General features: G+C 35.9%; 2 protein-coding genes across 6 annotated transcripts; one reads left to right on the forward strand and one right to left on the reverse strand.

Annotated features, from left to right (window-relative positions):
* The first annotated feature begins 438 nt into the window (after positions 1-438).
* Positions 439-7,046, forward strand: LOC131433155 (uncharacterized). 5 transcript variants are annotated; one of them, XM_058599992.1, is made up of 5 exons: positions 439-759; positions 5,134-5,310; positions 5,366-5,596; positions 5,663-5,816; positions 5,874-7,046. In XM_058599992.1, the coding sequence occupies exons 2-5, from the start codon at positions 5,236-5,238 to the stop codon at positions 6,134-6,136; spliced, it is 723 nt and encodes a 240-aa protein (XP_058455975.1). In that variant the 5' UTR covers positions 439-759; positions 5,134-5,235; the 3' UTR covers positions 6,137-7,046. The 5 variants fall into 5 exon arrangements, with proteins under 5 accessions (XP_058455975.1, XP_058455976.1, XP_058455980.1 ...); XM_058599993.1 differs by having other exon boundaries at positions 439-643; XM_058599997.1 differs by lacking the exon at positions 439-759 and adding an exon at positions 833-1,016.
* A 6,725-nt stretch (positions 7,047-13,771) lies between these two features.
* Positions 13,772-15,120, reverse strand: LOC131433156 (mitochondrial fission 1 protein). The gene is made up of 3 exons (XM_058599998.1): positions 14,894-15,120; positions 14,668-14,781; positions 13,772-14,604 (listed from the first exon to the last, which is right to left on the reverse strand). Exons 1-3 carry the CDS (start codon positions 14,936-14,938, stop codon positions 14,317-14,319), a joined length of 447 nt encoding a protein of 148 aa, XP_058455981.1. The 5' UTR covers positions 14,939-15,120; the 3' UTR covers positions 13,772-14,316.
* Between the last annotated feature and the right edge of the window lie 290 nt (positions 15,121-15,410).

Genomic DNA, 15,410 nt, shown 5'->3' on the forward strand with positions numbered 1-15,410 from the left:
GATTGGCAAACACTTATTCACCAATTCAATACGGTGGACCTAATCATAAGAGCCTAACATCAGTAGAAGCGGAAATTCTATTTTTAAATTTTTACTGGGGACATCACATCCTGCCAAACCGTATGAAGTAACTCAATGCAACAGTAGAAGTTTGCCAGTGGATTCATGAGTTTCCGACTCGTCTTCGTCGAATGGCCGTCGACTGGTAGTCGTGTAAGTGTGCTTCTAATGGTGTAACTTGGCACCGTACTATGGTTCCATCAGAATCTCTGCAGTAGCTCATACTTTTGCACTGTCTGTTTGTGTGTAGATACGAATGTATGTAACTGGCCCATAAACCTTCGCCGGTCATTGATAGCAAATGACCTATTGTAATAATCTAAGCTACTACTGGTCGCAGGCATACTTTGGGGCCGAGTTAGTATCCCTTCCTATTCACCACGCAACGTATTAAATATCGTGATAAATGTTTTTTTTACATATTCCTTCCGATTTGAATACATTTGTTGGTGATGCTATAGGCGATGTGTTCCATCATCGTCTAAGCGAAGTGATTAACTCGCGTGATCATTGTTTTAAATGGAGTCATTGATCGCAGATAATTTATTTTATTTTCAATCTAAAAGTAGCAGAGCTATGAAAGGTCTCAAACAAAAACATTTCACTATATAAATGTATATAAAAATCGCTTAGTGAACAGTAGTTATGTGTTTTGACAGCTATTTATGGTGTGTCTGGATTGGATTGAATAATCCGAGGGTACTTGCCTTTATCTTCAAATTTGTCATAAATTGTCATGGCCTGGAAAAAGGCTTTCTTACTTAATCTAACGTAGATTGTTCATTGATTTAGTGATTAATAATAACTGATCTACTTTCTTTAAGTATAGCGTTACAGTACGGACCCCTTTCGGCTGTGTCGGTTCCATAAAAATCCACCGGGCCAATATTGCCAAATGATTTAAAACTTATTTTAAATCATTTTTAATGTTATCGTTTCGATACATGTTGTGCAAGGTTAGTGTTTGGGATACGTACTTAGTCCAGACGCTAACCCAGGAAAAAACGTGCCTAATCCACCTAGCAGTGAAATGATACCTTTATTTATTAATCCGCATGTGTTTTACATTAATTCAATTTTTGCATTCATATTTTTCGGTGTTTTAATTCTCATGACATTATTTCAATGACCGTCGTTTCAAGCGGCAGTTTGAAATTTTAATCAGTCATTACCCTGCAATGTCGGAACAACAAATCGAATCGAATTTGAATCTAAACTTGTGACAATCGATTGAACATTCCATAAAATGTCGAAGTAAGTTCCACTTTAGACTTTTTCGTCCTTATTTGCATGACATCCAGTGTCGTAGATTCGTAGTGTCAGTAGAATCGGAGCACTAGCCATGCAATGGTTCTGTACACTCTGAATCGGCTGCGAAGTCTGTTGAAACAGAAGGTCAAATTCCACTACAGGAATGTAATACCAAGGCTTTGCTTTGCTTGCCAGTGTCGGTAATCGGGAACCAGCATAACCCAAAACGGTTTGTATGGCCATTAGTTATTATTACGAACCAATTGCAATAGCTTTGAGTCCAACTTTGAAGCTTTTTGGTAGCTTTAAGCTGAGTTTTAAAAACTCATCACCCTGTAATTCCAGATTCGGAAGCTGGAATCGGATGAAATTCACCAACTTTGTATGGTACCATAAGTTTTGACCTTTTATGAGAAAATGACTGAGCTTTGAAAAATGATTCGACACCGGAACCGGAGTTCGAAAATCGGTGTAGCCGAAGTCAGATAAATTCACCTGAGTAGCTGTATAGTTTACATTTGTTTCAAAATGTTTGAAAATCAGTGTAGACATCTTTGAGAAATCGTAGTGCGAATTAAATTTTTGGGTAAATCCCGGATCGAAAATTGAATACCTCTGATACTGAAATAAGCTCATTTTGTTATCCAAATGTGCAAACTCGACAAACCTGCTTAATTTATGTGATATGTAGATTTTATACTAATCACCCTGTATCCCCGAAATCGGAAGTTGGATCTGACTGAAAAGCAAGATGTTTTATATGATCTTAAAACCTTTAATTTGAATCTTAGATGGTTCTTAGATTTCATTTGAATCTTAGATCGGTTCAGCCATCTACGATAAAAATGAGTTACATTATTTTAACTTTGTTTCACATATAATCTTGTAGTTCTGGAACCAGAGGTCGGAACCAAACATAATTCAGGAACTTTGTTTGGGAGCATACGACTTTTCATATGAATCTGAGTTTGTAGAAAACGGTTGAGTCATCTCCGAGAAAATTGAGTGAAATTATTTGTCACACACGCATTTGCTGATCTCGATGAACTGATTCGAATTGTATATGGGTTATGTTCTTCCAACATTTATTGCTGTAAGTAGTTTAAATTAATATAATTAAGGACATTGTTTTCAACTCGAAAATGCCGCCATCTTTGTCACCATTTGGTTTACATATGTCATATTCGGACGATTATGTTGCCAAAAAAGAACCGTGCTGAAATCGATCCGAGGCAAGATGTCATGAAAAAGAATGCACAGTTTTTTATCTTTAGAAAGAATTACATGCAACAGTATAAAAAATCGTGTTTTATGTTGCTCACAATTATCGCTTTGTCATACAACGCTCAACACTCCTACTACTGGAATAGGGGGAAAAGTCGCTTACACAAAAATATCGATATCTCCGTTAAAAATGAACGGATTTTAGCACTCTATGGCTTGTTGGATAGTTATTACCGTGCGTAATCTAAGTCTTAAATCATATTCTGTTTTCAAGGTCAATTGTGACAGATATTGTCAATAAACTGAAAATTTTGACATAAAACTTCATATAACTCAAAAAGTAGACATTCGATATCAAAATCATCCAACGACGTTCAGGGTGACGAAGAGACCTTCCGTTTACCACTAGTTTGATTAAAATCGGTCCATTCCCTCCGGGCCTCGGATTTTTTTTCTAAAGTTTGAGCGAACTCAATACCTATTTTTTATATTCATAAAAAAGGTAAAAAGAAATTCGGACACTTTTTAGAAATTAAAAAAACATCATTAAAACTGGGTTTTGATGTGAAACACATCTTTATTTTCTATGTAGGGGTGCAAATCAGAAACTCAAAGAAAAATACAAGTAGAAATGTGGTCAGGTTTTAAACAATTACAGTTCAGAATATTTTGTATCAATTATTAATATTATTTCATTATTTGATTGAAAATATTTCTAAGATTCGATTTGAATGTATCAAGCCACGTATTTTCAATTATAAATAATTCGATTTTTGATTAGTAGCGAGCAGTGTCCTATTTTGTCTGCTGAAAATCTCCCGCATACCGTATTTTCCTGCCATAGACGACGGTTTTGAAGGAGTAAGCGATACATCAAAGAGAAAGCATCGCTATGATTGGTCAACCGATGCAAAAGCGAAGCTGTTGGAAGCACGCGAATCTATAAATAGAAGCAAAATTATAGCTAACGTTTCAGTCCTACGGGTAGCAAGCTAGAGGTAAGTTGTTGTTAGACAGCAAGACAAAAAGTGCCATAAAACGATTTGCAGCTTTAATTGGTATGCTCTGATACAAATTAAATGAAATACAAATTACGACAAATAGAGTCTATATTCTGGGTTCGTGTGTTCGGTGTTGGTTCCTAATAAAGATCAATCATTTGTAGATTGTATTTGTGGATTCAAAAGTGTGACAATTAATTGAAAATGTCGATGATTAGAAATTTTGGTTGCCTTGTTCCACATCAATGGCTCGAACAACCCCATGGGGCTAATCCTTGTAGTTTTTACCCAAATCATCTCTACCGCGTCATCCCCAAGCGCGTTTACATAGTCAATCCATAAATTGAAATATTAGCAAGTTTTCTAAGATATTCAAGTTGCCCGATCTAACGACGTGTCCAGTCTAGCCCCTGTCTCCCCTAATAATTTCGTGAGTTTTGGGAGAATTTTGAACCCTGAAAACATTTACTAGACATAATAGACAATTAGATTAAAATGAAAGGTTCGTCATCAATATCCAGTTAAAAAAAATTCTAGATCTCAAACAACTTGTTGGTTGTAAGTGCATACGTTTAATTATTACAATAAACAACTTTGAATCTGTTAGATAAAATACATAACATACAACGCGGGGAAACACGTAGAAAGTTTCCATGCAAAAATCAACTCATTTACTCTGAAAGTACCTGCTAAGATTTTATATGGTTATCCCGTTCAACATTTTTTGCTCGGTTCTTGCACTAAAAATTACTTAAAACGTTTTCTGCTCTGAAATGTTCAAGTCCGGTTTTGATACACCAAATATTAGTAACGGTCGAAGACACCAAAAACCTATTTCTATAAATTATTAAGTTAGACTTTCTTGTGTCTTCACAGTAAGTTTTGGAACATGGGCTTGTTACTTAAAAAGAATCTTCATACTAAGTTTAGTAACTATCGTGTAGACATCAAACAACTCAGATCAACCGTTATAGCACAATGCAAGAAAACAAAATCATATTACGACCACTAAAAGCAATGGTGCTAGATATACTAAGGACCTTGGCAATGGTTCGGACCTCGTGTCGGGTTTCCTTTAATATCTTTTTCTACAAATGTTGGATTGTTTTGCGATTTTCCAATGTTTTCTTCCTCATTTAATTTCCTACGAAAATAACACATGCACGAATTTTTAGAGGTTATAGGTTAATCTTCAGCCGTCAATTTTCCCCAAACTAAATCCCATATAAACTTTAAACCACGGGCGCGAAAATATAGTTTATCGATCGAGATAAAACGTTGCATAGATCCTATGGGACCCAAAATGAACACGAAAAGTTTGGTGAAGCGAGAAAACATATTTCGTTTTATTTCTAAATGGTAGCGATGTGAAATACAGAAGCAATGTTCTTGTGTATTCTTCTAATATTATGAACGTACAAGACTCAACTCAAATAATGTATGCAAAATAATCACTCCTTCCTACATTATCGGTGTCATATAACATTCTGAAAGCATGTTGTATCGCTCCATCTACAATTATAACGTATCATGCAATACCTTCTAATTGAGGAACCCAACGAATTGAGCCTTTGTTGAAATGATATTATCTGCACAGAATCTAAATGACCAACACGCAAGGCACAATACGTTGTTTGGGATGTCGAACATAACTCCATGTTTGAGTAACATAATGCAGTTTCGGCCTAGCATTTAGAAAATGCCGTGCATGAAAATGTGCTGTTTTCGTTTCTCTACCAGATTGGGAAGCATACTAATTGGAATTCTTACAATCGTAAGATTATTTGCATATATTTCACTTTATTTATAAAAAAAATCTTTTCTTTTAGATTCAGGTTTTGCTGTCTCTAACAGCATTGTTTGTTGCTGGTGGAACAGACATGCTGCAGAATGTGGCTTCACGTATAAAATCACCCGATGACGAAACGGACAAAAAAGATGGTTTAATGTGGCTTATGGGATGGTTGAAGATAAGAACGAATGAAATACACTTAACTTTAATAACATTCCTAGGAGCACATGCGCTATGCTGCGTTATAATGATTGTAGGTGCTTTCGTGGTACAACTTCTATTAAACTTCTACTAAATTCCAAGCCCTAAAATAATTTCTATTCACTATTTATAGATGTACAGATATTTGTTGTTTCCTTTCATGGTTCTAGATTTTATTAAAGTTTGTATTCTAACTATGATTCATGTAGTTGCTATGATGATAATTAAAGAAGGTGTTAATTTAGGTGATCTAATAGCGCTGACGATCGCTGGAGGATTCGCTCTGCGTGAGTACCAATTTCGGTTTTATTCTCAACTAATCTGATACGATTAAATATCTGCAGTTCTGCTTTTCTACTTATGGGCTTGTGTCGTGTCGCTATTTCAAATATTGGGAATTGTCAAAACAGAAAAATATCGAGCTCTCTTTGGTGACGATCCAACAGCTCCAGTCGAAGTTGCCGTCACGAGGATTCCCGATTCTGTTCACAATTTCAAAGTGTCCCTAGTTCATCCGGTGTCAAGTGAAGCAGTGAATAATATTACATATAACACTAGCTTCGGTGGCGGTTTAAATAAAGACAGCCATTATAATTACATACCATAAGACAACCTAATAATACAGAGATCGAAATGATTTGAAAAATTTATCGATAATGGTATTGTAGATAATCGATCGTAGAAATGGTATTGATATTGTTGGTATTAAAAGTTAACCAGTATTATGAATATAAAGAAACTCTATCATATTCCAAAAACTAGCTACGTTGCGACTCGTTCTACATGGGTATGATGCACAATTGAATGTAATATTTAATTAATCTTATTCTTAGGTGAGCACCAAATAAATAGGAAATACACATTTTTAATAAGCTAATCTCTGGTCGATTGTAATATTACAATTTACTGAATGGTAGTCGCAGTTCTATTTGGGTATTCGTTTTACTACGCACATACAAATCATAAGATATTATAAAACGTCTTTCCGTTTGGAGTTTACGAGACGTCATCCGGATCCGACTTCCGGTTCCGGAGTAGTAGGGTAAAGTGTGTTCAATTTTGTGCACCGTCTCTTAAACCGGCGAAACAAAACACTTAAAAAAAATTTTAAACTGGTTTCAAAACTACACAAATCGATAGTCATTATCAGTAGGCAAGTAAACAAACCGATTCCGGCTATCCTGGCTCCCGGTATCCGGTTCCGGAAGTACCGGAAATAGCGGTCCTATATTTCAAAATGGATCTCACTCACTTTTCTCAGGGATGGTTTGACCGATTTCCATAAACTTAGATTCAAATGAAAGGTCTCACGGTCCCATACGGAATTCCTGAATTTCATCCGGATCCAACTTCCGGTTCAGAGGTTATAGGGTAAAGTGTGTTGAATATTGTACACCGTCACTTAAACTGGCGGAACAAAACTGTAAAAAATGTTGTAAACTGGGCTCAAAACCCTTATTCCCACTCTTGGACTGAAATGAAAGTTCTTATGGTCATACCAAAAACTACTGCATATTTTCGGGTACAACAAACATTTGAATCGTCATTTAAAGTGCGATTGTAAAATTGTATAAAATCTTCAAAATTTGAAAAAAATAGTAGAGTTTGTACGTCATGTTAGTTGGTGACCGTTCGAGCCGACTTTGATTACACCGGTTCTCGCGTTCCGGTGCCGGAAGTGCATATGAACGGCTGAAAGTAAAAATCGGATAAGTGCAACTTAGTTTGGAAATCCCGTTTAAGTATTTTTGAATGCAAAAATCGGATAAAAACATTGAGAGCAAAAACCAGACATGGATTTTGCAATGCAAGAATCGTTTAAAAACATCTTTTCTGCAAGAACCGGACAAAAACTTAACCGGTTCTTTCAAAACAAATGTATTTATCCGGTTTTTGCATTGAAAGTTTTTACCGACTGTCGCCATTATTACTTCTCCCGTGACACATGTGGAGTGCACAGTAGTATATACGGCCTCTAGTAACAACAAGTGTTGGACTAACATCCCTTCTCATTCTTTAGACGATCTACGTTCGGGCCTGGCCGGCGCCGGTACTGATCAATGAATTCTGGGATTACAAGAAGATGTACATTGAGGGATGATTTACAAGTCCCAGGTTGAAGCTTCTAGAAATTCCCTGTATAATTTCAGCTAATCCCGATCAGTAACGGAATAGCAACCAGGGGTGGTCGCTCAAGCTCAACATTCAAACACGAAAAGGGTCCAACCCCAGTAACAAATTCAGCTACGATAACTAGTTCGCAACCAAAACTATGAATATATTTTTGTTGCAGCTTGTTACCGCAACAATTCGTGCTCACATCTCATCCGGCGCAGTCGAAAATTGCTTACGGTCGAGACGACAATAAAAGTGAATGAATGTAACTTAACAAAAACGATGCAGGGTAACAGTACCCTTATTCATCTCAGCTCCAATAATCATCTCATAAACGAAAACCATTAGAGTGAGATCTGTTGTCTCTGTTGATAGATTGACTTTGGAATAAAGATGAAATTAGACTTTGGAATAAAGATGAAATTAGGTGAATTCGCATCAAGTTTTCGCGTCGCTATAACATCAGTATTGCATAATTTTCGAACTATTTTTTTCTATGATATTGCTTCTTAGAGCCGAAGCAAAGATATTCTATCCGATTTTATCGCAATTCGTTGATTGAGAGTCGAGTAGTCGGCACAATAATATTGCGACTCAACTAATGAGATGACTATTGGTACAATAGCCCTATATTAAATACAATTCAAGAAGACTTGTAACTTAGAGTATATCATATTTACACGTGAACGAGACGCAATTGCATTCACTACGGCTAACAACAAGAGGCACAATGTCCAGTTTTATATTTTTAATACATAATCCTTGAGTATGTGGTGCGAGACCTGTCCAGAAAATAAATGTACTGGTACAGCTGTAGTGAAAACTAAATAACTTACATATTCACAAGTGTAACTAAGTAAGATTTTGATTTTTTTTAATGTGGAACACATTTTTGTTTTCTATATACGGGTGCAAACTAGAAACTCAAGAAAAATACACGTAGAAATGTGGTAAGTTTTGGAACAATTACAGCTCAGTCAATTTTGTATCAATTATTAATATCATGTCACCATTTGATTGGAAATATATCTACGTATTGATTTGAATGTTCATAGCCATGTATTTTTTTATTGTATATCATTGAAATGTTTATTAATAGCTAGCAGTGTCCTATTTTGTCTGCTAAACATCTACAGCATATCGGATTTCCCTGCCATAGACGACGCTTTTGAAGGAGTGAGCGATATATCAAAGGGAAAGCATTGCTCTGAATGGTCAATCGATGCAAAAGCGAAGCTGTTGGAAGCACGCGAATCTATAAATAGAAGCGAAGTTATAGCTAACGTTTCAGTGCTACGCGTAGCTTGCTAGAGGTAGGTTGTTGCTAGACAGCAAGACAAAAAGTGCCATAAAACAATTTGAAGCTTTAATTGGTATGCTCTGATCTGGTGTCATGCAAGTTCGGATGAAATTCCATGTTATGTCGTTTCGCCTGAGAAATTGACAACTACCGCAGGGTGAATTTGGAGTGCATAAGATTAACTTCCAATTTTTATAAGCTGAACTCGATTGATAATGAGAAAAAGTTTATCGCTTCAACCGAAATCGCAGAATTGTAGTAATGGTAGAGAAACGCTATAATAATAACTGCTTGCATACATAACTTGAACACAAGCTTGGCGAAAAGAAGCTTAAATATCTGTATCCGTATCGCTAGAGTATACACACATTTAATTGCATACATTTGGGCTATTGATGTAATTTCGTCGGCTACAAAACAAATACGAATCACGACAAATAGAGTATATATTCTAGGTTCGCGTGTTCGGTTTTGGTTCCTAATAAAAATCAATCTGAGCAATCTCTCGTGCATTTGGGAATTCAAGTGTGACGATTGATTGAACTATTTGATTGTAAATCATTAGAAATTTTGGTTGCTTTGTTCCACATCAACGGCTCGAACAACCCCATGGGGCTGATCCTTGTAGTTTTTTTTAACCCCACATACAATGAGTACATTTACTTTCTAGGCCTCCCTTCGCAAGTCAATGAGCATTACATCCGAGAAAATATGTGTCACAGTACGAAGAAATTCTTTCCATCGAAAGGAAAATAGTGCGATTCCATCTTACATAATTTTTGGACATGGCGGGCGACATTCTTGTAAATCGCTGGTAACCTACGAGAATCAGCTGAATACATGTCAGTTTTGTGAGCAATCTGCTCACTACGATTAACCTGAAACTGCGTAAAAGACACCTTCAAACAAAGATAATGAAAACCGTAGCTTCGAAAAACATGGAGAGCATAAAAGGACATTTTCGGTTTGGCTACTCAGAGCGGAAACGAATTCTGTAACCAAGAATGCAAGAGTTGGACACCCCCGCCAACTTACCAGCAACACATTTTCACTCCATACCTGAGTGAAATCTGTTTCACCGCTCCCGCTAGTGTGTGTTAATCACTCTTATTTCACTCATATTCTCACATATAATAATGTGGTATTTTTCGAAATAATTTTTTTACTTCTTTAGTTTGTTTCTGCATCAACTAGTTCAACATACAAAATGAAACAGTTTCACTGTTCCCTGTGCTTCTGGAATCGGAAACCAGGGTAGTCAGACCCGCTTTGTTTGGTCATCTACTGAAGTTGACTATCGATAAGAATAAGTTTGAGATATGTTTAGAAAAATTTGTCTCGTTTTTTGCTTTTTTTTGCGGTGTAAAATATTTAATGCTCCTTAACCTGTAATTCCATAACCAGAAGCCGACCATAAGACCTTTCATTTGAACCGGTCGAGCCATTTTCGGAAAAAGTGCGTGAGTTCTCATTTTGAGTATATGACCACTATTTCCAATGCTTCTGGAATCGGAAACCGGGAACCATGATAGCCGGAACCGTTTTAGTTGGCCTTCTACTGACAATGACTACCAATTTTAATAGTTTTGATTCAAGTTTAGATTTTTCGAGCGTGTTTTTTTTTTGTTCGATAACTCTCTGAGGAAAGTGATTAATTGGTTAGAAATTGATTTTTTTTCACTGATCATTCTGTAATTCCGGAACCGGAAGTCGAATTTGAATTCATGAACTTTGTATGAGACTACAAGTCATCCCATTTAAATCTAAGTTTGTTAAAATCGATCCAGCCATCTTTGAGAAAATTGAGTGCCCAAAATGTTACATACACACATACAGAAATTATGCGTACTCGACGAACGACGACGTTTTTCAAAATTGAAAAATTCATGTTTATGTGTGACTTCGTAATTAGAAAACATACATTATTTATTGAAAAATATAGATAAAAAATTAAAGTTGATAACCACCAAAGCTGTCAACACTACTTACACGTTCTATATTATTTATATTATTCATTTCTTAGTAAACGAAACCGTCACACTTGTATAAACAAATTAGAATGATTCTAAACCGAACAGAAGTACGTACGCAAGTCGATCGAATAATGTTCGAAAATTGAACAGTGTAGATTTCGGAAATTTCATCTACCCCTCGAAAATTTTCATACTTTAATCGCTGGGCAGCACCCCTTACCCATGTCCGATTTAGCTCAAATTTTGCATGAGGACTTTTTTCGAGGTGCTTAAACTGAATGAACAATTTGAACAATTTTGAACAATGAAGAAGTCCAGTGTAGACTAAGTATAGTAAATTGGCGGAACATACTGAGTACAGAAGAAAATGTCGACGTCGAAGTAAACAAATTTGAATAGAAGAAGAAAAATCATAACAGCAAATTACCTGTATGGTTCAATCCACAACTAAAACATTTGAAAAATAGAAAACAAAAAGCACACAAAACTTACAAACAAGAAAAAAGTGACGCTCATCTTCAAAATTACTTAAATCTATGCAATCAACTCAAAATAGCCATTAACACAGCACACGAAGAATACAACCGCAAAATTGAAAACGAAATTAAGACTTGTTCTAAGAACTTGTAGGGCAAAATAGTACAGAAATTTGCAATCAATTTGCAAATTTTTTTCAAGAAGTATATACATCTTATTCAGAAACTGAACGTGACCGTGAATACTTTTCTTTCATACCCGAATTTTCCAACTCCATCTCTGTAAACTATCTATCAGACATTTCGACAGCACTGAAAAACTTAGACGCCTCAAAAGGGGTTGGACAAGACAGTAACTACCAATTTAAAAAAAAAATCTTACTGAAGAACTTACACTACCACTACAACTACCTTTTAACTTATCACTTAATAAATGCACTTTTCCTAAAGCATGGAAATCTTCCTTCCTTGTACCAATATCTAAATCTGGTGCAAAATCTAACATTCGGAACTACCGTGGAATAGCCATTATCTCATGCATTCCAAAATTATTTGAAAAATTGTAAACGAAAAACTTTTTTATCAACTTAAAAATGTAATAACAAACAAACAATATGGCTTTTTAAAGGCCGCTCAACTACAACAAATCTCTTAGAATTCATGACATTCACTCTGAATGCAATGGACGCTGGCAACTACGTTGAAACTCTTTACACTGACTTTAGCAAAGCTTTTGACCGTATTGACATACCATTACTATTACACAAACTAAAAAAATATGGCATAAAAAATACTCTTCCGGAATGGCTCAAATCATACTTAACGAATCGTGTACAGGTAGTCCGCTTCCAAAACATACTGTCTGAACCAATTAATGTAACTTCTGGCGTACCTCAGGGTTCTCACTTAGTGCCTCTCCTTTTCATTTTACACATAAATGACATTTCCTTCATACTCAAAAATCTGAAAGTGCTTATATATGCAAGTGCTTAATGGAAATTAAAAATATCAACGACGCTGTAATATTCCAGAACGAAATCAATCTATTGCACATTTGGTGCTGCAAAAGTCTACTCCAACTCAATGTAAAAAAATGTAACTCAATAACTTTCAGTAGGAAAAATGAAACAATATCTATAAACATACATCTAGGAAATCAGCTTGTAGAAAAATGTAAAATTGTACGAGATTTAGGCGTAATCTTAGACTCCAAGCTCACTTTTGTGGAACACTACAATACCATAATCAATAAAGCAAATAGCATGCTGGGCTTTATTAAACGCTTCAGTCATAACTTTCGGGACCCATACACAATTAAAATATTATACAGTACATATGTCAGACCTATTTTGGAATATTGCAGCCTAGTATGGAATCCATACAACATTCATTTACCTTCTTTATTATCGCAATGAAATTTTTATACACCTAGCCGTCAATTACGAACCAGGAAATTATTTTTAGAAACACCAGAAGCCACAGCCATTTGATCTTCGAACTTGATCAATGGTCCGACAGTAGCTTTCAAACGAGCCTAAGTTTGTTAAAATCGGTTCAGCCATCTATGAGAAAGTGCACACATAAACACACACAGTCTCTCACACGCACACACACACACACTCTCTCTCACACGCACACACACACACACACACACACACACACACACACACACACACACACACACACACACACACACACACACACACACACACACACACACACGCAAACACACACACACGCAAACACACACACACACACACACACACGCAAAAACACACACACACACACACACACACACACACACACACACACACACACACACACACACACACACACACACACACACACACACACACACACACACACACACACACACACACACACACACACACACACACACACACACACACACACACACACACACACACACACACACACACACACACACACACACACACACACACACACACACACACACACACACACGAGTCGAATGGTTTATAACACTATGGGTCTCCGAGGCTCCGTTCGAAAGTCGGTACCTTTCTATAGACATCGAATTATAGCGTTAACATTTTGTAAAAATCAAAGGCGAAATTGTTCTTAGATGAGGAGGTGAACGCGATACGTTTACATATGCGATTGGGATTGGAAATATTTTATTTTTGATAAAACATACACATACGATAGGTATTAAGTCAGATCAGTTTTCTTAATATTCTGCTCATTTTAGAAAAAAAAAACCGTGTGTCCAACAATTAAATAATTAACATCAAAGAAATTGAGGTATAGATTAATAATTTGTCTCATTTGTTTTCAATTCAACTCTCTCTCTCTCTCTCTCTGACTCAACACTGATCATACTTAGCCTTAAAACATTATTATGAAACTGTGCTTTATATTTGTATTTGTCTAACAATTCATACACTCTATCACATTTGATTATACATTACGACCGATTGTCCTTTCGAATGAACACGATTTCCAGTTTTTACTATAACGAAATTAAAATCCTATTCATTCGATAAGAATTTCTTGTGTAACAGATATATGTTTTTGTGTTGGACAGTAAATTTGTATCGACAAATATGTCCAATAATGTATAATAGCATTGTATCACTACTTCCACCTAAATCTGTGTTCACACGAAATTCCAGAACTTATTCGATCAAACTGAAGTCGACAAAGTCGTGTTACAACAAGGCAATCGAAAACAATTGCAAAATAAAGTTGTTCCAATATTCTAATCGGAGCCAAATCATTTCGTAATCATCTTCGACAAGAATATTGAAACACAAATTTCAACAGTCGCATAAGTAAATATTCTCGACAGCTAGCTTTCATGCGCACACAATCTACCCAAAATATAATTTACAATTTATTAACATTGGCTGTCGATAAAAATTTACTTCTTTGGTGATTTTCATTTCTTCGCAAGCGCAAATCCTAGACCTAGAACGCCTCCTAATACAAGTGCAGCTCCACTAGCCATAGCGACTCCTTTTAGTCCTTCGATGTTGATTTTCTTTTTTAGATATTCTTCCAGGCTGATCACCTGCTGATTATTTGGTTCAATCTCGAGGAAGGCCTGTACATATTTCATTGCTGTTTGGTACTCATTCAGCCTGGTAAATGCTATGGCCAGATAATAGATATAATCACGTTTTCCTTCCGAATTTTTAGTGCATAAATCTTCTAGAAGTGTTATTCCCTAAGAATGAAATTAGTATTATTCAATATGACGCAAAATCATGCTTCAGTTAGAGCTGTTTACGCTTTTCATGTCACTTCGATAATTGCTTCTGACTAAGCACCAGGCATATTCAAACTGCGTCGTATGTGTTAATGCTTTATCACCAAGTTCACGGTTGTACTTCTTTTCGAATTTCTAAAACAAACAATTTCGACACTATCAATAAACGAATTTTACGTTGTTTTGTGAATTGTGATGATGAAATAGCTACGCGTAGGAAAAATATTGCTAATAGCAAAAATATTACCTCAAGTTCTGCCTGTGGTACAGTTTCATTCAACATTTCCTCCATTTCTGCCTCTGCTTAAACTGAAACGATTCTGCCACAAAGCTATTTTTGTAATAATTACAATATTTTAACTCCACAGCAGCTGGAAAATACTCAGCGTTTTTCAAATTCTGATGACAAAATGATTCAATCGCCTTTCTTCCTTTCTTCTATGTACTTTTCACAGAGTAAACGTCAGCTATTCTGACGCTTGTATCAAGGCAGGAACCAAATTCCAGGAAACAATTTTTTTTGGTACCTGATTTTTAGCGCCTAAGGCGCCACCTATGTGTCAGTAATAAAAAGCGTCAAGCCAGGAACCAAAAATAGTAACATATTATGAATAAATGTTTTTATAAATTTAACTAGTAGAATTATTTAATCCGAATACCTTTGTGGATGTCATTGTTCGTATTGTGTCATTATAGGGTAAAATGTGTAGTTCACCATATGTGAATAATAAATTTTCATCAGTCGTTATATGGATGATCAAAAA

The sequence above is a fragment of the Malaya genurostris genome, chromosome 2, assembly GCF_030247185.1.
Source record: "Malaya genurostris strain Urasoe2022 chromosome 2, Malgen_1.1, whole genome shotgun sequence".
NCBI classification, from domain to species: Eukaryota; Metazoa; Arthropoda; class Insecta; order Diptera; family Culicidae; genus Malaya; species Malaya genurostris.

Bases quoted from the DNA above. Each gene is read 5' to 3' on its own strand.
- LOC131433156 (XM_058599998.1), bottom strand. From the start codon at position 14,938: ATGGAGGAAATGTTGAATGAAACTGTACCACAGGCAGAACTTGAG. The intron at 14,782-14,893 runs GTAATATTTTTG...TGTTTGTTTTAG, and splicing joins TACCACAGGCAGAACTTGAG to AAATTCGAAAAGAAGTACAA. The intron at 14,605-14,667 runs GTAAACAGCTCT...TTTCATTCTTAG, and splicing joins ATCGAAGTGACATGAAAAGC to GGAATAACACTTCTAGAAGA.
- LOC131433155 (XM_058599992.1), top strand. From the start codon at position 5,236: ATGCCGTGCATGAAAATGTGCTGTTTTCGTTTCTCTACCAGATTGGGA. The intron at 5,311-5,365 runs GTAAGATTATTT...CTTTTCTTTTAG, and splicing joins TAATTGGAATTCTTACAATC to ATTCAGGTTTTGCTGTCTCT. The intron at 5,817-5,873 runs GTGAGTACCAAT...AAATATCTGCAG, and splicing joins CGCTGGAGGATTCGCTCTGC to TTCTGCTTTTCTACTTATGG.